This window comes from Protopterus annectens, chromosome 6.part0 (genome assembly GCF_019279795.1).
Source record: "Protopterus annectens isolate FY-2018-M chromosome 6.part0, PAN1.0, whole genome shotgun sequence".
NCBI lineage: Eukaryota > Metazoa > Chordata > Ceratodontiformes > Protopteridae > Protopterus > Protopterus annectens.
The window spans coordinates 1,689,419,568-1,689,445,247 of NC_056737.1; the positions used below are offsets into that span (position 1 = coordinate 1,689,419,568).

General features: G+C 37.2%; 1 protein-coding gene across 3 annotated transcripts in view; it reads left to right on the top strand.

Annotated features, from left to right (window-relative positions):
* Nucleotides 1-25,680, top strand: part of HAAO (3-hydroxyanthranilate 3,4-dioxygenase) — an 808,952-nt gene that overhangs the window by 244,130 nt on the left and 539,142 nt on the right. For all 3 annotated transcript variants that reach the window (XM_044075085.1, XM_044075086.1, XM_044075087.1), the window contains exon 4: nt 9,962-10,068. In XM_044075085.1, coding sequence (XP_043931020.1) covers nt 9,962-10,068 — 107 coding nt within the window. The remainder of the gene's footprint in view (nt 1-9,961; nt 10,069-25,680) is intronic.

The following is a 25,680-nucleotide window of genomic DNA, read 5'->3' on the forward strand; positions in this document are numbered from 1 at the left end:
TTTGGTTCAAAACTACTTACCCTCTTAACAGAAACTGGACAATATAAAACCAAGTTATGTGGGGGGCTATGCCACGCACACACCGTAATGTGGGGGGCTGTGCCCCCCCACCCCGCCAACTATATATACTAATTCCAGGGTCACACTACAGTGGGGAAAAAGGCATATACACTGCCACTACTATTTTCGGTTAAATGGGATTTGGTCAGGTGAGTTTTCAGTCATTTGAGCTTTCAGCGATTTGTTCTTAGTGAAATGAAATTCAATCAAATGAGTTTTCAGTCAAGTGAAGTGAATCCATATATATATATATATATATATATATATATATATATATATATATATATATATATGTATATATGTGTGTGTGAGTGTCAGTCCATCCATCCTCGCCCCCTTTTTCCCATTTTGCACATGGGGTCGGGCTGTCACTCCAACAATGACAATCATCTTGAGCAAAGTTTTACACTACCAGGTAGCTAGCCCTACCTCGGTAGCTCATCCACTCACACGCACACACTCGCACCTTCCAGTTTACAGTGTCCAATCCATATATAAGTATTACATATTGTTGCAGGGGTGTGAGGATGCAGACAGGCTTGCTTCCTTGCAAAACTCACTTCTGTGTTATCGTTCCTCTTGAGCTGATTGCCCACCGTTGTTTAATTTGACTCAACAAAATGCTGCTTGATTTTAAGTGTTGCCAACAAATCACTTTAGACTCATATGAAAGTCTATATATATATATATATATATATATATATATATATATATATATATATATATATACACTATACACACACACACACACACACACACACACACACACACACACACACACACATATATATATATATATATATATATATATATATATATATATATATATATACAGTATACACACACACACACACATATATATATATATATATATATATATACAGTATACACACACACACACACACATATATATATATATACAGTATACACACACACATATATATATCTATATATATTATATATATATACAGTATAACACACACACACATATATATATATATATATATATATATATATATATATATATATATATATATATATATATATATATATACATATATATATATATATATATATATATATATATATATATATATACAGTATACACACACACACACACACACACACACACACACACACATATATATATATATATATATATATATATATATATATATTTATTGATTTATTGATATTTGATTACTGGGAAAGTCCGAGCCGACTAGGTAAAAGTCCATTTTCAGCGGAGGCTCGGGGAAAAAAGCTCTGAATTATTACAAAACATTTTAAGAACAAAATAAAAACATTTGCAGTTTAAATAGTTACAATAAATTAGGTATCATATAAAAACATTTGTTAAAATTGATACAAGGTATATGGCAATCAATTAATATTTATAGAAACTTTAGACAATTTGTAGAGAAAATAAAGGTAAGTTAGTCCAATACAAATAGGAGTTGCAATAAGAGGTGAGGGAAAAGATGCTTATGCTATATTTAGAGAGAAAGTCAGGGGAGAGAATTAGATAGCAGTAAGGAAGTAAGTGAAGAAGGGAGAGTAAGGAGGTATAAGGAATGAAAAGGTACTTGTTCACATTCAGGGATATTGCTGATGTTGGATTTGAGCAAGAACAGAACCATATTTTAGCTCGGTAATCTTTCAGAGTGATTTTGAAAGATGGGAGGGAGGGTATAGACCTGATGGATACAGGCAAGGAGTTCAAGGCCTTAGCAACTTTGTACAAGTACAGACAATGCCCAGCAGATTTACTAAGTCTGTAGACATACAGGAGTTTTTGGTTACTGGATCTCTACGACTGACTGGGAACATAGTTGTGTAGAATGTTTTTTAGTGCTGGACAGGCAGTTGGATGCTGGATAATTTTATAGGTGGTAAAAAGCTGTGTATATGTTAGTTGATGTGGCAGTTCTAACCAGTTATGGCTTTTCAGTGCTATACAGTGATGGGTTCTGAAAGGGGTAGTTGCTGCAAGTTTAGTAACTTTGTTATAGCACTGTTCAAGTTTAAATTTTTGTAAAGTCTGGAAGTAAGTAAGGATGGGAGGAGATAACTAGTGGCAAGTGTAGCTTTAGTTGCATCAGTGAGAAAGTTTTTAGCTCTGTAAGGCATCCCTAGTTTTTGATGATCCTCAGGTCAGTTTATAACTGAGATCAATCAGTTTATAGTCAGAACAAAATAATTAACAAAGTGATGCAAGTAAAACAAGTTTCTTTGTCATATCCTGAGTCTAAATAACTGGCATATGCAATGCAGTCTACTGGTCAAGCAAGAGGGGACAGTGACCAACTTAGTAAGAGGTACACTTAGAATTCCAGTCACAGAGCAGGAGTGTATTTAAATGATTTAATATAGAAATTCTACTAAGCTGTGAAATAATATAGAGGCAATAAAGTTAGTACTTATACAAAAAAAGTGATGGAGAAAGGACTGCAGTAAGTCAGATCAAGAGAATACAGGGGGAATTAAGAGTAGAGTGATAGTAAGAAAGTGCATGGATTAGGCTCAAAGTAGTTTTAGCAGGAAGTATACTGATAGAAAACCACAATAATGTAATGAAAATACGCAACTGCATCAAGCAAATTATCAGGACATGACACTACACTGGTAAGCACTATATAACACCATCACTTAGAAAACATTCATGGGATTAAACCAGTATGTCAAAACAGTGTAATATACATATATATCTATATCTATAGCTATCTACATATATCTATCTATCTATATATATATATATATATATATATATATATATATATATATATATATATATATATATATGGGTCTACTTCAGAATGTCGACCATTCAGAATGCCGACTTTCATATGGTCGACACCATATGATTGACATTCCGAAAGACCAACATCCTGAAAGAGCATCATTTACCTACCTGTAGACACAGTTAAACTGTGTTATGCTGGGGGGGGCAAGCTCCCCTGCACCCCCCCATACCCCCTGCTACTTAAATATCCGAGATCGCATTACAGTGCAGGAAAGGCGAATTTCCCAATCCCACACTGTAGCTGGATCTCCGCTATCATTTGTTGGCCTTTCAAATGTGCGCTCATATGGTGTCGGCCATATGAGTTTCAAACATTTGAAAGTTCAAACAAATGGAGGGCTCCCATATATATATATATATATATATATATATATATATATATATATATATATATACATATATATATATATGTGTGTGTGTGTGTGTATACCAGCACTAGCAACTCACATTCCATACATATGTGTTAAAAGGAAGTGTTACAAATATAACACACTACCAAAGTCTTTTCACTGTTTTACACATTCTTAGAACAAATGGAAATGTAAAAACATATGACGCATACTTGCTCTGTGAAGGAAGATAGAGTGTAAAAGAAGACAACACTGAGGAGATATATATGTGTATATATATATATATATATGGGGTAGATGTTGTTTGATCCAGAAGATATACTGATTGATCAGAAGTGATTTAAACTCACTTTACCTACCATTACAAAAAAAAAAAAAAAATATCTTGGCAGGGGTGCTTGCCCCCTCCCCAAGTTATGTATGACAACTATGATAACTCCACAGTCACACTGCAGTGGAAGAAAGGGAAGAAAACAAACCTGTAAGTGCACCACCAGCTCAAACAATCTGGGACACTGTATAGAGCAAACCTCAGTATCAATTATACATCTTTTAAAAAAACTCATATCAGTGATCAAAAAATGTAAACTGGTAAAATGTACTGAAGAATATCATTAGATCAAATGTGATCACTTTTTAGACCTTTTTGGATTAAATAAAGTGATAGACCACTTGCATGCCACCAATATATCTAAATGGGTCTACTTTAGTAGACCAAATTTACACTTACCAGAATTGCAGATCCTGGAGATGACAACAATAAACATGCAATAAACCTAACTTGAACATTACCAATTTTTTTTTACAGGGAAAGAAGACAATTGGCCAACATGGGGAAATTTGTAGTGGGATCAAGGAGTTGGTATAGTTAGTTGGGGGTGTGGGGTGCTGCCTCCATATTGGGGGGTCTGGGGGCATAGCCCTCAAACTGGATGGGTTTGGCATACTTCAGTGTGTTATCGGTGGGACATACTTTGATGTGTTATTTTGTTAAATGTTGGCCAAGTGTCTTCTTTCCCTGTAAAAAAACTTCAGTAATGTGATGGTTCAGTTTATTGCAATTTCAGTGTTGTCATCTCAGTAATCTGCAGTTTGGATAAGTGTAAATTCAGTCTACCAAAGTAGACCCATTTAATTATGTGCATGCACACACGTACATATATATGTTAGATATGTCAACACTCTCCAAGCCCAAACTCCAAAAGCCTGTGTTGAACTCACAGTTGTATTTTGTACAGCTTCCTCCTTTGAATGCCATGTGCCGACAAGCCAAAAAAAAGACTGAAAATTTAGGAGATGAACAAATCTTGAACATCTCTGTTGTCCTTCAATCATCTTTTTTTACAGGGAGGCTTGCCCTTCTGCATGTGGGGGAGGCAAGCCCCCATATTCACCAAACTATATATATACCCAATCCATGATCACCATAGCTTGGAGTAAAGGAAATATCCCAAGAAATGACCATCTTGGACTTAGTATATGTAAGTATATTTTTTAGATATTAATGTCTTCATGTTTCAGGACTTGCTTTAGCAAGTCTCACATTTCAAACAATTACCATTTTTTATAGGAAATCACTGTCTCCAGTTTCTTTATTTTTCAGGATTCATTTCTCCCTTGTTTGTGTTGTTGTATTGACTGAGGGAGTATTACTATATTACATTTGGGGGGGGGCTTCCCAAACTACGAAAAAAAAATGCAAGGAGGCTATCTCCTTCAAAATATAGTTACAGGTTAATGTTCTGTCAGGTTGAATTTCTGACTCTTTGAGTTGCTTTCCCACAAACTTCATAGGTCATAGATTAGTACTAGGCTAACTGCCCTTGTGGGCCATTTTCAACCTAGTGAATTACCCCATGTGAGAATCAAATCCTGCACCTTATGTTTGTAAGGTAAACACCTTAACCATTATACCAGCCTCCCACCATGTCAGGCTAATTTTGTTTTATTCTTGAATTCATAACAAACTAAGTAGCTTAAGGTATTTTGCTGCACTTTCCAAAGCAGTTGTAGCAAGCCACTGCAGATGCATACATTCCCATTACTATATACCTGTTTCCAATGCAAAAAAAAAACAGTGTGCTGCTTTGGCTTTTTACTTTGCTAACAATGGTGACTCAAATTATTGCTTGAACCAGAAAAGTCCTATCATAACATCTTTTTAGACTGAAACGTTTTAGACTTGAACTCAACCATTCATAATGAAATCTCTGTATATTATATACAATTAGTATTTTTTGCTACCATCACACAGACACTCTTTTCTACCACCCAGAGGAGTTAATTCATCTTTCACACAGTAGCACCCTATATGTCCTTGAGAATTCTCTCCACTTGTGCGAGACAGGCCTTTTCACAATCTGACTTGATGCTGTAATGGTCAGGCATGAATAGCGAAGAATGTGTGGCTGTTTACCATGGTTATAAAGGATTTTATTTTATTTAGTATTTTTCTTTTTGCTCCTACTATATCCTACTGAATCTAGACCTTGCAGCAATTCTTAGTTTGATTCCCACATATTCCATTCGACAACTGTATGAATCTTGGCTAGTCATGTTGGTTTGCACCTAAAATTGAATAGTCTGCCCAGTGTGTTTCCCTTTGCTAACAAATCTCATATTTGTTCAGCACATTTTGGTCCTTCTTTGTTTTTATGCAAATGTCATATTTTGTTTTATTTTGATATATTTCATTGCATTTATTTTATTGCTTCACTGTAATCACACAGTGCATGCAAACATGATCCTCAGTGGTCCTTTATTCCTTCATACCCTCAGTATAGTCTTGCCTTGCATTGTCTTCACACACGGTTAGCCAGCAGTTAGTTCACTAAGCCTAACCTGATCCAACAGAAGACAGAAACAATCCCACTTCTTCTCCATGGCTAGGAGCCCTAGTCTTTGATCACTCAATCCTGCTTCTATGATCTGCTCCTTAGATGGAGGGTTTCTTACTTAAACTTACATTGCCTGCATAATAGTTGGGCTGACAGATTTAATCCAGCAGAATAATTGATATTTTTGTCTTATAAAATTGATGACCTAAGTTTGGTAGAGAAGTGGGACTTTAGAATGGTGTAAAACTGTGTCCAATGGAGGCTTCTCTTTCCTCACGATGAGGCTGAGGAACTGACATCATAAAATTATCACCTGACAGTTTTCAAAATGTAATATTCTTAGAAAGCACTATCAAGACAGAAAACTGAAGAATGGTAATGAACTCATCAAAGCACATCTGCCTGAATGGTGTTTACAGTTTGGTCATCACTTCTTAATGCATTAAACGTCTTCAGATTATGATGGCTCTCATAGTGAAACACTATACTTTAAAAGCTGAGATGGTCTGCAAAAAACGGAGAAAGCAGATTTTGCGAGAATAGTGTGGTACTAAAGCTTCATGGCAGTTTGGAATTGGATACCTAGAGAAACTGTGAAAGCATTAAGAGCAAATTAAGAAAATTGTATTTTTCTTTTCCATAGTGTTAGAAAATATTGAGTAATGTGTATGTCATTTTATTTATTTTTTTATTATTGATACTACTTTTAGCTACTGATATTTACTTTGTATCTAGTGTTATCTCCCCCAAATAGTGCATTCAAGACAGTGATTGAGACAGATAGAGATGCACTTCAGGATGGCAGAAGCCTTGTGCTATGTAAAAAGAATATACTCCAGTGTACAAAGTAGGCATGAAGGACTAAGCATGGGCATGTTGCATAAGTAGGTAGGAAGTTACACTTCATGGAGCCAGACAAGGAGAACTGTCATACGTGAAACAGATTGACAAAGCTTTGACCATGAGTGGTAGTGGTTTTGCACCTCATTGCATAAACTTCATAAGCACACATACTAGTGCTACAGCAGGTAGTGTTAGTAGGAGCCCACAGTGGCAATGTGACAAAAACAAAGCATACAGACATATAACAGATGAAAAAGAGTAGTCAAGAGGTGCCCAGTAAATGGAGCAACTTATTGGTTATATGAAAATGGTGGAAATATTTTAGGAAAGCAGGATAAAAGTAGAGATATATACAGTACAGAAAGTAAAGTAAGGCAGGGTTGGGAGAAAGTAGGAAAATCCACCATTTTACGGATATTGAGACAGAAGGGAAGAGAAAGAGGATAAGGCATGAAGGGGGAAGATAGGAAGGGGTCAGTGGGCAGCAGGGGCATATAAGCACATGTGATCAAATCATTGAAAAAAATATACAATGCAAAGCACTGCAACCCTGTCTTAACTTATAACTGTGGGTGCCTCTTTTGCACCAATATATGCTGATCTCTTTATGGGGTATGTTGAAGATCAGATTATATACAGTATATTACACAACCTATACATGCCGTTATCTTGGCGATTGTTGGCTTGTTTGGAAGGGCACAAAGTACCTTATGGAATTTAATATCTTAACAGTAACAAATGGGGTGTAGAATTCACGGTTAATTATAATCTGCAGCAGATTGATTTTTTGGATGTCCATCTGTGTAGGGAACTGGATAATACTCTTGAAAATATCCACAATACAACAGTCTACTACATGCACACCTAAACATAGCATCAAAATATTCCTAAATCACAATTCATGAGGATCAAGAGAATCTGTTCATCCAATTCGGACCTTGAGAATTGTCAGAATGATCTCGAATAGATTCTTACAGAGGTTATAACAAAATGGATGTTCATTCTGCAGTCCAAATGACCAAAATGTATCCAGGGACATCTTGTTGGGTTATAAACGTTGCCAGTTCTTCTTTTCAGACACCTAGGTTAGTAACCACTTTTGGCAGGAATACTTATCAATTGATGGACATTATCAATAATCATTGGAACATATTAACAACAAACACACATCTGGCCAACTGGTTGGACAACAGATGCCTAGGTCACATTTTTCTCATTACAAAGAATTACATCCTTGGATGTCTCTATTGCTCAGACTACCTTGTTGGGAGACAAATTAATTGTCAGTCATCCTTGTGGTCACACAGGAAAGGTATTCACAGATTGGGTGATTTATCTGGCCACATGCATGCTAGGTCCACCAATGCTTTGGTTTTCTTTTATTATTAAAACTGGATGGCACAAATTGCTAGACCAAAAAGAGACTAAATGTATTGTTAAACTAGGTGGCTTATTTCCACCTGTCTTAATGACAAATTGTGAGGGGCTACTGCCTCCAATAATTGTAATCTATTAATATGTTATAACACCACTTTTTGTTCTCGCTGTTATAATGAACCACAGGACTGTTGTTATATTATAAATATATTATAAATTCATTGCTGTATAATTTCAATCTTGATGCATATTTCAGTACAAACATTTCATTATACCATTTCTATATCTATCTATTTTTGCACTTTCTATGTCTGTTTATATATCATGTTTTAATGTATACAGGAATTGATGTCATACTGCCTGGTTCAAAATATTAATAAATATGTCTAACAGTTGTGTAACCATCAAACCACTGAAGAAAGCTGATTGCTGAAACTGGTCTGGTTTAATAAAGACTTAGCCTGTCTTTTCTTTACATTAACTTATAACTGTCACTGATTTTGCAGAACGTCCCTAATTATGCTTTGTGGTTTTGTTCTGTCCCTCATACAATATTTAATCTTCTGGTAAATCACTGAAAATTTCAGTCAGTCAATAATGCATTTCTTTTCATGCTTATCACTTTTATTTAAACAATACACCAGATTCAAACAGTTGCTTTCAGTGTAAGTCTTCTCTGATTCTGAAAGACCTGTTTTGATAAGTGACTTACTTCAGTGCAAGGCCTGTCTGTAAGCAAGTTTACTACAAGGACCAGATTCCTTAAAACTTGCTATCAGTGTACCATTGCTCTTTGCTGTTGGCACTGTCCATTGTTAGTCCCCAGAGTGAGACTTGATCGTAAGAGTGCTTAGGGTAGCCTTAACAAGGTTTTGTTATGCACCCTTAAGCATTGTTAAGATCATATCTTGCACTAGGGACAAACTTAGCATATTTATCTTTTTTTCTGGTTTTGGAGCATAATTGTGGTGCTCCATGTACTAAATTATTATTCTTTCTTTTTCTGATCTGCAAGATACACCTTTATGCTACAAAGCATCTTGATGCGTGATGATCTGTGCAAAAGTATTCCAACTGACATTTATAGCACATATATTTTTATAAGCAGCGTTATGTGATTTAATTATTGTGGCAGCAATAGAACTGCTGAATTTACTGCCAGCACAGGTGGGTCAAGAGTGAACTTATGTCAGAGACATCAGACAGGAGTGGAGAATGGTGAACCCTGAGAAGCTGTCTCAATGCCAGCTGACTAAGTGGTTCCTGACTATAGCAATGCCTCTGGTGGCAGCAGATGATAAAGCCTCAGGAGAAAGATACAGTGGGACACATACTGGTTGCCTTTAATCAACTGTCATTTTTGGGAATCTGCTGCATGTGGTACTGTAGATCTAGGGGAGGGCAAATCAAGTCAGGACAAACACTGGACAATGTTCTTTCACAGGTCTAGTTCCCCATTCCTTTCATTTTTAGCAGTAATAAATTACTATATCACTAAGAAAAATGTAAATGTTTATCAAGCATTCCATCTCCTGTGACTCTGTATGATGAATTGCATGTGGCATTTTGATGAAGAGTCATTGTGAGTAGTAGTTTGAATGCAAGAGCTGGTATAAAGGAAATAGCATTTGTGGATAAAAATGTTGTTTAAATATTTATGCAGCATCTTTTTTGTTTCTTTGCTCTTGCAGATGTTTCTGCTCCCTTCATGCATACCTCACTCTCCCCAGAGATACAAAGACACAGTTGGACTAGTGATAGAAAGAAGACGACTAATAACAGAAACTGATGGGTTAAGGTAACGTGCTGTAGTATATCTTCAATGAGAAACTGCACATTACTTCATTATAACCTTTTACTCTGCACAATGTGTCACATGGGCTTTGTTTGGCGCTTTTTAAATTATATGTAAATGATAAAAGGGCAGAGCAAGTGAGAGAGAAGGAGAAAGAAAAAGAGAGAGAAAGAGAGAGAGAGAAACTATCCCTTTATCAAGAGGATAATTTGAGAAACATTGCTGTTTTTCTTTGTTGTGGACAACACAATAGCTGCTGGTTTGGAGCAGTTTCATTTTATGTTAAGTTGTATTCTGCTCTTAATGCTATTTGAGGCCATACATATATGTGTATATATATATATATATATATATATATATATATATATATATATATATATATATATATAGTATACATATATATAGTATGCATATATATATGTGTATATATATATATATATATATATATATATATATATATATATATATATATATATATATATATATATAGCAGAAGACTGATTCTGAATTAATAAAATTAATAAAATAATTCAGAGAAGGTATATTAGAAGTAAGGTAAGGGGTATCTAAAGTGTTAAATTAACTGTATAATTCATCAGCTGCAAACTGCTTGCAACAAGACATACCATATTATTGCCAGTGCAGGGTACTTTGATCATCAGCAAAAATGTCTAAGGATTTGAGCTACTAGTGAGCTTCATGCTGTAGTCCACAGCGTGATTCTTTTGATATCTACTTGTAACTATATGGCCCTCTGCCAATAATTTAAGTAGAGTCCACCTGGACTGCCTTGGAAAGGAAGCACTGGCACTTGGTGGATGTGGCTCCTTATAGAAATGGTGGCACTTGAAATGCTGAGTGCCAAAAAGCCAAAAAAAAAAAAAAGACTGAAAACACAGAGAAGAGCAAATTTTGAAAATCACTCTCCTCCTTAAAACTTTTTTAGCAGGAGGAAGGCAAGCATCCCCTGCACCCCATCCCTCAAACTTATATATAGCAACTCCAAAATTGCCATATCCCAGAGAAAGGGCAATATTTTGAAAATTGGCATCTTGGACTTAGTATGGGTAAGTCCGATCTTTCAGCCAATAAGCCTCCATGTTTCAAGACTCTCTCTAGTGGGTCCCAACATTTCAAATGGCTACTGGTGGATGTATATACTCAATAAATTAGCAAATATATGCTTTCATAACCATGGGAATACCTCAGTGCTTTTATTATCAACAGTTTTATGTTTTGTTTCAATTTTTGTATTCTATGCATTTTATTATTATAAAGTGCAAACATCGGTATGCCTCTACAGAAAGTTTCATGGCACCTTAACTGGACAAGAGGAGCTTGACCTGGGATCCTTAGTTAATGGTATAAAAAAAATAAGCTAGCCAACTGTATGGCCCCAAAGTGATATGATCTGAAGCCCTGACTGCTACCCAGATAACCTAAGATTGACTAGCATCCCAGGTGCTGATAGACTTGCAAAGAGAAAGTGTAAATAAGCCTCTGCTTCAGTCCACCCGTCCTGCAAGGAGGGAGGCAGCATGGTCCACTGCACTGCTAGCCCCTAATGGATAGCTAGGCTAGGGCTATGGCATAGAATGTATGACACAAGGAAGAATACTTTGAGCCTCCAAGCCTCATTGCACCTTCAAGCCTCATTAGTACAGTAGCCTTCAGGGCACATCTACAAGTACACATGCAGCTAGGAAAAGGTTTAATAGGTCCTAGCATAATATGTGACTGATCAGCTGGCAAGAGAGGGAAAAGCATCAAAAGCAGAGTAATGAAACCCTCCAATGGCTAGCAGAAAGCTTGATTCTTACACCTGCTTAGCCTGGACAGGAAAAAGTTAGGTACCAAGAAGTGCAGTCCCCTCTCAAGGAAGGAGACCATGCCATGGGGTGATGTGAGATGCTGCTGTGTCCCACTGGATATGAGGAAATTAAAAAGTCTTGGAATTTATGGGAACTTGATGATTAGAGAGAAATGGCATAGGGATTCTGGATGTCCTGGAATGATGTAGAATGTCTCCTTCGTAGATACACTATGGTTCTAAAAATGTACCATACAACCAGGCTATATGTCTCAGAAAATCCCCAGTAATATACATCCATGAAACTAAATAATGCAAAGAATAAAGGTGTTCCAAAAATAAATTGCATCCAAAGTAAACATAAATATATGAAAAATTAAGTTTCTGTTCGTTATCATCAGTCTAAAATTGCTGTAAGAGTTCAAAGAATTTCAGAATAAATAACTTATTATTGGTGCAATGTACAACTTTAACTATACAGAACACACCGGAAAGATGTTATAAAACTGATTATACAATGACTGGTCATTAATATTCAAAACCGAGCACAGTAATTGGCCAGCCCTACCAGAGTGCCCATTGTAAATCCGAGAATATGCCCAGACTTTTTCGCATTAGTATATCTCGTCATTTTTTTAGTTTTCTTTTTTTTTTGAATGAAAGAAAATGGAAGACTTGAAGCAAGTGAAGGAGACGGTGCTGACAAAAATAAAAGGATAATCAGGTAAATTCTGAAAAACTTAAAAAAACTTACCTGATTAACCTTTTATTTTGTCTGTCCTAACTCTCCCAAATGTAAAAAGTCTCCAGATTTCTTTTTTATAATCAATAAAAAAAAAAAAAAAAAAAAAAAGAAGCAACAGAGATCTTCCTTTCTCTGTTTCTACCTCTGCACAGCACTGATGCGTAAGCATGGGAACACAAGTCCCATAGACATGTGCAGTACATCAAAAAAAGCCCCAGGATATCTGCAAAACACGGAAGGGCAGCATTATTTAAGAAATGTAAGTATTTATTTTTCTTAAATTATGTCATTGTATAATAACAATAATCAATGGCTGGGTGTGGGCAATGCTGGATTTACCCACGGTTGGCTTTGTTTGGCCACTCGGACTTCACGCTCATGATCAACCCATACCAACCGTGGATAAATCTAGCATTACCCACACCCAACCATGTGTTATTGCTTAAGTAAATCATAATAATACTAAATATGTCTAATTATCATAGGAGGTTACTATGCTAATGGCCCTGGGGCCCTTACAAGCCTAGCCAAGAGTTTATTCCCCAAAAGGAACCTCAGTCAGCACCTGTCATTCCTGTCAATGAGGGACACAGGTGGAACCCCTGGGACAAATTTGTGTTTTCCCATCCACTCTTCAAGGTTCTGCTTGAAAAGGGTCAGCAAGGTGCTCTGTTTGATGTGTTGCAATGATTCTGGGTTTCTATAAGGTGTGAGCTGAGGAATGCTGAATACTTATCTCTGTGGCTGCAGAAGGGATTCAGGCTAAATAGAAGATGACACAGACTAAGGGACATCAACTGAAATAAGTTTACATTCAGTGTATCAAGGACTTTCTTAGTCTTAAAGAGCTGCAAAAGGTGGTTCAAGAAAATAGCATGATTAAAACTTTGGTAAACAGCAAGCATAGTGCAACGATGGGACATTGGGTAAAAAGCTAGTAAGTAAAACAGAAGGATGTGCAGCTGCACCCAACAAAATGGATTTAATATGTCTTTTGAGTAGTTGTTTCCTAATACCTGTGGAATAAGCCATAGAAAAATCATGCTTTTAAATAAGTTCAAATGGATTTGCCGCTGAAGAGTCAGCATGAAAACTGAAAAGTGCAGGCAAAGGATTAGTCTGCAATGTGTATAATATAGTAGGTCACATTCCAGACTGTTGACTGGAAGTCCTTACAGTGAAACTAAAGGGAACTTCAGAGCACCTTATTGCCTTATCTCTATACACTGTCTCCTACAGGTTTTTGTGAGGAAATCTGTGCTTGGCATGTAAAGCATCCTTAGATCCAGCCCTGAGGGAGCTTTTGCATATCTGCAAAATGATCAGCCTTGGAAACAGAAGAGTCAGGGTTTTGAACTTTGCTTGTGATATAAATAGAACATGCTGACAAGGCAGATACATGACTCAAAGGATCCCAATGCTCTGGAATAGGCTCCCCATCCATGTGAAGAAGAGTCCATCCATAACCCTATTCAAATGTAACTTTGACCGTTGGATGGGAAATTGCAAATTCATCCCTGGGCTGACCTCCATGTCTCTTACAGACAGAGGCAGGCAGTAAATGTTCCCTAACTAACACTGGATATGCAATCATAAATTCAATCTAGGCTGTCCCCATGTGTCTTATGGACTGAGGCCAACAGTAAACATTCCCTAACTGGTATAACCCACAGATAACTTTTTAGCAACCTCCTAACATATCTGTCCTAATAAACACCTTTCCAATTAAGACAAACATGTTACCAGGGGTTGCAACTGATTTGGGTTGTATGAACCTATAAACCTAAAAAATTCATGTCTTTTGGTCACATAATGTAGAAAAGAAGGGAGCAGCAGTGGATACAATGGCTAAACAGTATTGCTGATGTTATAGGTTCATAGGTAGGTACTAGGCTATCTGCCCGAGGGCATTTATAAGCCTAGCCAGAGTGTGTCAGCTTTCACCCCCCCCCCCATTGATTAATTAACTGAGCCTCTGTCAAGAAGAGCCAATGAAGTGATCCCAGGGGTGTATTTTCTGTTACCCATCCACTCATCAAGGTTTCTCTTGAAGAGTGTTAGTGAGGGGCTCTGCCTAATGTAGTTAGGAATTTTGTTCCAAAGCATGGGGAGTCTCTGTGACAGGAATCTATCCCTCCAGCATGTTCTATTTATTGTTGTAGTGAGGTTTAGCTCACTAGAGCGAGTGGCTCACAGTGAATTGGATTTCTTTAGGTGGAGCATGTCCATCAATTCTGAGCTGGACATGGCATTGTAAGTCAGGCAGAGATCACCTCTGAGTAAGCGATATGCCACTGAGTACAGGTGGAGTGTTTCCAGTCGGGCTGCATAGGACATATGTTTGAGACCAGTAATCCTCTTGTTGAGGTACTTTTGTGGTCTTTCCAGCTGTTGGAAGTGTCTTGTGAGGTACTTCCCAAACGGGGCATTGTACTCTATGATGGGTCTGATGAGTGACGAGTAGAGGGGCACTATAACCTCTTTATTTCTAGATGCAAACCCTTTAGTAATTATATAGGCTACATAGAAGGATTTCCTAACTACTTTGGCAATATGATTGTCAAAGGAGAGACTACTATCTACCTGGGTCCCCAAATCTCTTATTATCTCTTCTGTATTAAGGGGACTGCCACCTATGTGGTAATTCATGGGTGTTTTGTTTTTCCAAAACGGGATGACTATGCATTTTTTGGCATTTAGCTTGAGACCATGACTTTGACACCAGGTGTCTGTCTCAGTAAGGCTCTTTTGGAGAATGTCTGTGTCAGCCAGTGAGTCAATTATGGCTTCCAGTTTGCAGTCATCAGCACAATTGGTTAGCCATAGTCCTCCTGTATTTGACTGTACTTCTGAGAAGTATATGCTGAACAGTAAGGGTCCCAGGACCAAGCCTTGTGGGACACCACTTGTGACTGGTTTAGAGTCGGACCTGAAGCCTGCTATTCTTACCGTGTGAGTTCTGTCTGTAAACCAGTTGGCAACCCATCTTGTGATGTAGGAGTTTATGTTCAGGCTGGTGAGATTTTCTATAATTCCCGAGTGGGGAATGGTGATTATTAATTTACAAGTACTTAAAGAAGCAAGCTGATAGACAAGCAAGGCAAACTAAAACCAGTGAGGTCAAAAGAATTGAACTTGACTAAATGACTGAACAGCAACAGCAATCACAATTTTCCCAAACATGCAGTCAAATGTTAACTCCCCCTCCATAAAGCCACACTTATTCATGAGTTCATAAGTAAATGCTATACTGATGACCACCAGGGCCTTTATAAACCTAGCTGTGCAATCCAACCCAGTTGTGCCCCAGTGAATTATGGGTGTTGAGGGGCTATATCAGTCAGGAAGTTTTTAGAGGTTATGTGGGTTTGGGCATTACTCTCTACCTCTGTCTGTCAGAGAAAGTCTGAGCTGAATTTGTCTGCAGAAAACTCACTACATCACTTTTCTCAGTGAAGGTGACACCAATGACCACCAGTTCAGCACACTAATGTGTGCTGCCTTTGAGGTGTTGGACATAGTTGTAGAAAGCCTTGTGCTTGTATTTAGCCTATGAGTCTATTTTGACTATGTAATTGGCTTTATTGAACTTAGTTAATCCTCTTAATTTCCTGTTTAATTTAAGTCGAGACCTCCTATCATTATCGGAGCTACTCTTCCTGATTTTAGTCATGACTTTTTTCCTTTTGTTATATACCCTGTTAAGGATATGATTCCGTAAGTGTGGTTTGTTATTAGAATTTATTTCTGGCTTACTTCTAGTCGGGACAGTAGCCTCTATACATCCATTTACATGTTTGTACATGGTCTGTGTGATTAATTCCACGTAAGTTGCTGTTAACTCAGGGTTGAGAAGGGCATTGAATTTTTACAAGCTGTCACTTCATAGGATGCAGTTTGCTTTGGAATAGTTCCTAATGATTGCAGGGTTTGCTGCGGTTAACAAAATGATTTTTATTTCAAAGGAGACAACTTTGTCATCTGACCTCACAAGTGAGGGCTTGACACATCGGGGGTGTGCAGCATGCCTCTCAACCTGGAATTATCAAAAATCTGAACAAAGGCACATGAAAAGTAGGTACGACTGGCCAAAAATCTGGACAATGATTAATATAACATTTGCATACATAATTATGTAACCCCATCCACTGCAATGGAATTGTGGGATACCAGCATTCAAACACAAATTGAAGAACAGGCAAAATATTAAACATACAATCTAACCACAATAGCATTTTATTTATATTATTTAAACTTGAATCAAACTTTGAAATTGTATACAACTAAAATGCAATCTTCTTTTATAAAAATAAAATTAACTGCTGCTACAGTAATATTAAATAACTCAACATGATATAATCAGCACGCATACACACACACACACACACACACACACACACACACACACACACACACACACACACACACACACACACACACACACACACACACACACACACACACACACACACTTGTAAACATATGGAAAGAAATTCACAGACTTCACACTCATAATCTGGTTTGAGCATATATACACAATACTTTGTTTTATGCAATAGCACAGGTCTGATTTCCTTATACACAAATATGTATATTCCTCTACCCCATTGTTAACCTTATAGCATGGAGACAGTTCTATACTACCAAATAGTGCTTTGATATGAACATTAATCCACTGATTAAAACTTTTAAGACTGAGTACTAGCATTTTATTTCTCTGCAAGAAAGACTACATCTGTGAAGGCATAACATTCAGGAACACCAGAAGTCCTGAGGCTTTAAAAGTTATCTTGTTCATCTATAACACAGATGTGAAGCTACTAAAAGGTCTTACAGCAACAAAAAGCAGGACAGACCATGCTGAGAGAAAAGGCATTTAATAGCAATGCATGGCACCACCTGGTCTATGTTCAAACCAATGCACATTGACAACTTTAAGATAGTTAAACATCTTAAGGCTAAAAGAGAGAGAAGTCTTTCCTCACTGGGATGTGTCAGGCACTGGCCACTTAGCTGTCATCCCTTGACAGGAATGAATGAGCAACAATGGAGGGGCTTCCTCAGGGGTGAAATCCAATAGGGAGGAACAAAGTGAAAGGAGTGCACAGCTCTCATTTTCTTTGCATAGGAATCAGAGACAAAGCAAAAACAGTGTCAAGGGCCCAAAATCAATAATCATTGTTAAGTATTACTCAATTCTTTTAGAAAGTTAATAAACAATAGGCTTTGTATCAACATCATCATTTTTCTGAAGAAGAACAAGTATTAAATTCTAATGTTTAGCATTACTGACTAAATATAATACTCACTGATTTACTAGAAAATTCTGTGGGGGGAGGGTACAGGACAAAAAAATAAATGAGGCAAAATCAAAGGCAGCTGAGAGATATATGAAGATATGGCCAAAAATTTAACTAAACACTGCCCAGGCAGACATATCACCAAAATCAACTGTGCATTAAAAACGCTACCACTACTTTTTCATACAGTACATTTTAACAAGGATTCATACACATGTACCTTACTATAGTGTTTTAAACAACCACAATATCCTGCAATAGTCAGCAAAGTCTTGTCCAAGTACTATATTCAAATGCAATTTAAATGAGTGCAAGTTCTGTCTCATTCAGCAGATCTTTACAAATGAAAAAGTGCTAGCTATTTTATTTGATGTTATTAATTCAGAGCTCATTTAGTACAATAAAAGCACAACCTCTTATAACCATATGTATCCATTATTCATCTAACAATCTAAATTGTTAAACAAGCTGACAGCATTAGAACATTGGAATGAAACAAATTTTCAATACTCTCAAGCAGAAAGATGTGTGTGTGGGTGTGTGCTTGTGTGCATGTGTGTTTGTGTGTAAAATGATCTCAAAAAAGCTGATTGTTTGATGTAAAACAAAAGCTGGCATCTGTAGTATGCAGTATTTCATACTAAGCTTAAACTGCTCTTCTACATTAGTGGAAATATGAAATGCAGCCAGGAGCTGTGAAACTAGTGCACAGTGAAACTAGTTGCCTTCTGAGAAAGAACCTGGAGGAGTGGAAAGTACTATAGGCCACCAGCTGAAATACATTTAAAAAGCAGACAGCTATTACAGTAAATATGTTACACCTACTCACTGAATGAAATGGTAACTATTTCCATAACCATGTAAAATAATAAGCATGAATTCCACTATATGACTTTCCGAACTGAACTTTTTTATCAGTGAAATAAAGCATTGTTATTCTAACCAAACCAAATGCTCTGAACAAATATTGGCAAATTAAAAGGTAACAGTTACAGAATTTATTCAATATGTAAAGGTACATGCATTCCACGTTTTCTATTTAAATCATTGACGTAATGGCTCACAGCCTCAATTTACAATAATGATACGCACGTTCTTATTTAAGATGTCACTATCTGTTTTTTCCTCATGCAACTCTGATCTGATACACTCTACTTTTACATTTTACCACAACTTTCTCTCATTGTACATTGTAAATACTCATGATTTTGTCTGCTCTTTTGTATTCGTGTCCCCAAGCATTGTTGCTTTTTAATTAATACACACAGTGCTGCAGAAAACAAACACGCACAAAGTTGCATTGTCTTGCTGTGTATATGTTTTAAGAAAAACATCTAACTTCATAAAGCACTGCCGAAAACCTGCCTCACACAAACCAGCAATCCCACAGGAAAAAAACAATGACTATATAAAATATATATATGTATATGTGTATATATATATGTATATATATATAGATATATATATATATATATGTGGTAAACTCTCAGTTAACCAGCACCCATAGGGATTGGTAGATGTCAGATAACTGTAGTTTATCGTTGCTTCAGAGATGCTATTAAAAATAGGCCTGACTAATACTGCACCCTATACTATTTGTTTGGTTTGACTTGTTCTCAGGTTGGGGAGAGAGAGAGGAAATGTATTCCTATCTTCCTTTTTAAAGCTCTAAAACTCTAGAAATGTAAGGTATGTTTCTGCAGGGGGAAAGCAGAAAGTGCAACACATGAAATTTATACTGTATTTCTTCTATTTTTTTTTGCTGATTGCTTGAGAGCGCTGGTGATTTGAGTTCCGATTAACTGAGAGTTTACTGTATATATATATATATATATATATATATATATATATATGTGTGTGTGTGTGTGTGTGTGTGTATATATATATATATATATATATATATATATATATATATATATATATATAGATACACTAGACAATCTCGCTCTACTGAAATGTCAAAATTCAGTACGTCGAGACCGAATAGTGGAAAGTGCAGTTACCTGAAACTACACTATGCCGAATGAATCCACCGCTATCATGGTGTTGTGTTCGTGATGTGTGGTTTGTGGATTTATCTGGGGTTTCAGGTAAGTGTTGTGTGTTTGAGGATATTGGGTAGGGATTTTAGTGTGTGTGAGTGTGTGCGGTGGTGTTTTTATGTGTGTCTGTCTGTTTAGTGTGACCTAAGAGTTAGAATATGTAAGTGGGGGGGGCAGGTTAGGTGTGTTTGTGTGTGTTGTTATGTTTGTTTAGTTAGGTAGGTGTATGCATGTGTAATTATGTCCTGGTTTGCGTGTGTGTGTGAATGGTCGCGGTTGTGGTATTCGTGATTATGGATTTTCGTGTATGTGGATTTTCGACTATTCAGTCTCGAAATACTGAAATTTCAGTATTTCAAGATTGTATAGCGAATCCATATATATATATATATATATATATATATATATATATATAGATGTGTGTGTGTGTGTGTATATATATAGATGTGTATATATATACATATGTGTATATATATATATATATATATATATATATATATATATATATATATATATATATATATATATACACACACACACACACACACACACACACACACACACACACACATACACACACACATATACACACACACACACACACACACACACACACACACACACACACACACACACACACATATATATATATATATATACATATATATATATATATATATATATATATATATATATATATACTAATGAAAACCTGTCTGTAGCAAATGACTGCATTTACTTCATTTTCTTTCCTTTTTTTATATAGCGTACACTAACTCTTTCACTGGTAATGTGTAGACAATAGCTAGTTTATTTCAGTATAAAGTAAATAAATGTAGGGTCAGCTGCAAAGACATTTGTGGTTTGTTATACTTACAATGTAGGCAATATTTGTGTGATTAGTTATTCATTTATCTCGCATACGGACGTGTAGCAGAGGCAGACAAAATAGTGAGCTGTGAAAGCATGCTGCAAGTACATACTGTCTATACAATTATTCTAACATCCACACCTAAGTTAGTAACAGGGATCGCCGATTAGTCTGTCCAGACCAGACTCCGCTGCTCATCAAACTCATCATATCATCACATTGATGTGACTGATGTCCTCTTTCATTGGCTGCAGGAAGTCATGGGTGGGTCTATGGCCATAAACAACTGTTTTTTAAAGCTGTCTGACATGCAATCAGGTGACAGGTACTGTCTCACTCACATCATGATGCTGACATTATCACATCAACATCAACGAAAATTGTAAAGAAAAAGAAAAAAGAAAAAAAAATTGTGATTTGAAAAGGCCACTTGGGAATTCATGGCACCTCATTATTTTATCCTTAAAACTGGTAAATTCTGAGGAATTTGGTGCGGTTGAGAGGTATGGTGTGTAATGCTCTCCCATATTGGTGATGACTAGGTTTAGTATGTTTGAACCTATGGTGGGTGTGTGCACACTACTTAGTCAAGGAGATTTGTGTTAATAAAGCCCAAGAATCATTGAACCTGTGAATATGAGGCAGTGTATGCTTCCCAGACTATAGATGGATGGTTAAAGTCTCCCATGAATAGGGTATTTGGTTTAATGGAGAGTGTCTCTACTAGGTCTAGGTATGAGGTATAGGATTCTTGGGACATAGAGGGTGACCTATAGCTTACTGGGATATGGTATGGGACTTTGTCTTTGCTGATTTGCACGTAGGTAAATTTCAGGGCATCATCCTGTTTATTGAACACATATTAATGCTTGTTGCTAATATAGATTGAAACATCTCCACTTTTTGTCCCTGTCTGTGCAGCTGATGGTCTAAATTAGTGGAAGGCATTGAAGCTTTGCACTGCTGGAGTATTTTCTGAGGATTTAAACCACGTCTCAGTAATGGCACAGATGCCTATATTCTCCATAGTGAGGAGAGCTAGAATGGTATGGAGTTTCTTGCTTAGGCTCCTAGCATTGATCAGTAACACTTTTAGGTTTCTTTGGGTTTTATTTGCTCTGTTAGGTTTGCCAGCTTGGCATTGTCTAAAAATGGCTTTGAAGGGGTAGATAAAGTTTTAGACAATAATTGGAAGTCTAGGGACGACAGATATAGTCAGTCCTTTACAAAGCAACATGGTTTATTAACCATGTCTTCCCATGCTGACAAATATTGAATCTCCCCTGGAAAGATACCAGAAAGCAAACATATTATTGAAGTAAGTCATGTTTTGTTCATACTCTGGCATCGTAGTTGGTGAAGGTACATTGCTGCTCAGTGCAAGGCACATATCTGCCTGAGACACATATTCAGAGAGATCAATAATTTCTCTCTTCCTGTAGCTCAGGGAAATATGTCTCAGGTCATTAACTCCCACACGGATTATGAAAAAATGTACTGGCTCCTGTGGTGTAGTGACACAAGTGCATGCATAATGTGGTAAATCCTGACTCCAGATAAGCAACTAACCACTATTTTCTCCTTGTTCAGTCTGGTAAGTGTGGCATTTCTGTGTCATAAAATGGTGTCCTCTGTGACAAGAGTCCTGGGTAATGTGCTTACTTGCTTTATGGGCTTTGCTTTTGGGGCTCCACTGGGTGTAGCCATATTTGTGGTGTTTGGCGTTGCTTTTGGTTAGAGATTACAGAGGACAGGTGTTGCAGTTTTTAGCCTTAGGAGGTTTTTGAAGTTTGGGAGGATTGGTTTTAGTGCCTATGCATAAGTTGGTCTGTGTGTGTGGTGGATACTACGTGTGGTGAATGTAGTATGTGTTTTCTTGAGAACTTTGTCTTTAAATGAGATTTTTGCCTCCAGTGAAATTGTGAATATGCTTCTCTCGCATACTGTTTGTTTCTTTAAAGTTTAAATAGTTGTCTGTGAACATGAGACAGTTGCTACATTGTCTCAGGGTACACATATCTACCAAGTTGACTACAGAGCCATTTGGAAATTGTATATCCATGTTGTCCTGACCTAAATGTGGGTTGGCTACAGTAGGCATGGGTTAAACAGAGGTCCTTTTGAGTTTGGCACTAGACCAGATTAGACTGTGCTATGACTTGGCAGTTGTGCTGTCTAATGTGCAAACAAGCTGCTCTAAGCTTGTCTCCGCACAATAACTTTATTTTAGCCACAGTAAGTTATAGGTTTCAGTTCTGACGAAAATTTACTTTCTGAAGATGTATGTCTGTACAGGGCATTGCTAACCTCTTTGATGTAATAACACCAAGAAGGATTGCTTGTGAGTGAAATGCTACAACAAAACATAAACTATCTTGACAGGGCAATTTCAAGTGTTAGGGACCTTTAGAATGATATGAAGTCAAAATCAACAAATTAGGCAAAAATAAAGCAGTAGCTCTCTAACAGTTAACTGAGATGCAAAACAATAAAATACATCTCTTATTTGCCAAGGATGGAGCAGGATTAACTCAGGGCACCCTCAGAGTGGGGAGAGATTATTAAGCAGATGGAAGCTCTGGGAAGTAGCAAGGAAGGTTTATTCAAACATAATAGTGGTTTGCTTGGTGGGCACTTGGTATTATGGATATATGGAAAACAATGGGTGGGAAAGTATCTAAATAAGTTACATAACAGACAATAATAATGAAAGAGGGAATGGAGAGGCTTTGGAAGTCAGACTACCATAAGGGATGAAGGTCAGGGACACAGCCTTTTAAAATCACAAGAAGAGAAGGGTGGGAGGTTTGGAGAAAAAATGTACTCTGGAGCTCAAGTCTTGTGATTAGAATTTTGTAAACTTTTAGCTTAATGGTTCAGTGGGGCATGGGGCAGACTCAAAGAAAAGAGGTAAAAAAACAGTAGCAAGGTAAACTGAAAGACACTGAAATGCAACTTTATGCAGATATATACTGCTATAAAAAGTACTGAAACACAAATTCTGGAGAAGAATTTGCAATACTGCCACTACTGCAATCCTACCGTTGACTATGGCTCTAGATTACTGGAATGCAACTTTAAGCAGGTATATTCAGCTATAAAAGTATTGAAGCACAAATCCTGGAACAGAATTCACAATACTGCCACCATTGCAGTCCTACCACAGACTAAGGCAACAGATTATGAGGACATTTACCACTAATGCTGTAATAAATGGCTAATGAGGTTCAACTCTAGCAGCAGATCACAGTCCTGCCACAACTGCACTACAGGATTGATTGAGGCATCAGATTGTTCAAAATACAAAAAATCTACTTTTTTCATGTCGTTCTACTGATGGAAAGAGAAGTGCAGTATAATGTATAAACTATGGGCAGGATTCACAAAACCTCCGTGTAAGAGTTAGCAAGTCTTACACGGAGGCTGCAGTTAAACGGTGTGATGTCAGCATGCCATGCATATTCATGAGGGCATGCTGAATCACACCCTAGGCTAACACGGTCCATGTAGCAAAGTAGGGGGCGTGTCCGCACAGCGAGTCCTGCAAAGGGACACGCCCCCAGAAGAATCACAGTCCCGAAAGGAAACTTCCATGAGCGAGTCCGCGAAAATGTCAAGAAACACAACACCACACATGCCCCCATAGACTATAAACCCACCTGTAATGTAAAACATAAAAATTAACAGTTTAATTTTTTTTTATAATTTCAAAAATGTTTGCCCGTAATTATGCTCGTTTGCGCGGGTGTGCCCTTCGCTCAGCCACAGTTAGCAGTCATTGAAAAAGCATATAAGATCTAAATATGCAAATTAAGCCAAGTAGCAATAGCGTAGCAGTAGAGACATCGGCCAAAGAGGAGGTAGTCATGGTTCGAGCCCCAACAGCATCATTTTTTATTTTTAGTGAAATAAGCATGAAACAATCCCCTGACATATATGTACATATATATATATATATATATATATATATATATATATATATATATATATATATATATATAACTATAATTTAAGTAAAATGTAATGAAATGGGCCATGTATTTTGAAGAAATCTGATACAATAAAAAAAAATGTTATAAGTGCCCATAGCTGAGCAACGCTCTAACAAGTTGAGTATGACTGCCCGCAGGTGACCAGTGGTTTAACAGGTGTAATATGCGTGCCCGGAGTTGAGCAGCGCTTTAACACGCTGAAACTGTGTGCCCATAGTTGAGCAACATTTCTCATAGCGTAATATGCATGCTCATAGCCAAATAACGCGTTAACCAGAGTAACCCGTTTGCGCGGAGCTGCACAGCGCGCCAACCGGCTTACCGGCGGGCAACGTTGAGCAACCTGTATCAAAGCTGCCTTTACACAGACACACCTCCTAGCCTGTCTAGACAGTAGTAAAATAAAAAAAAAAAGCAATGCCCAGGCTCAAACCCAGGATACTGTGCATCATAGTCAAACTACTGAACCACTAAGCCATGACAGCTGTACTGAAAAATGCAGTATTAGCATATATATATAGGAATGAATGGAAATAGAAGCATGACAAAGCAGGTTTTTTTTAAGCTGATACAATTCCAAAATGGCCAATCACAGATAAGTGCGGGAAAAACGGCATATATAAACCCCATAGGTGGGAATACACAACATAACTGATTGTGGAACCTATTTGCAGTCAGGATGGCAGGTGTAGGATAGGGTAGTCACTTCCGAGCACAGAGGTGGGGTGTTGAGGAGTCCAAATATATGGTTTGGCTCCTAGCCCGCGATCATGAGGCTCAACTCACGCAGGGCCAGGTTCTGTGGGGAGCATACAAGGCAGAGGCATGGAACCGGTTGGCACATGATCTCACCAG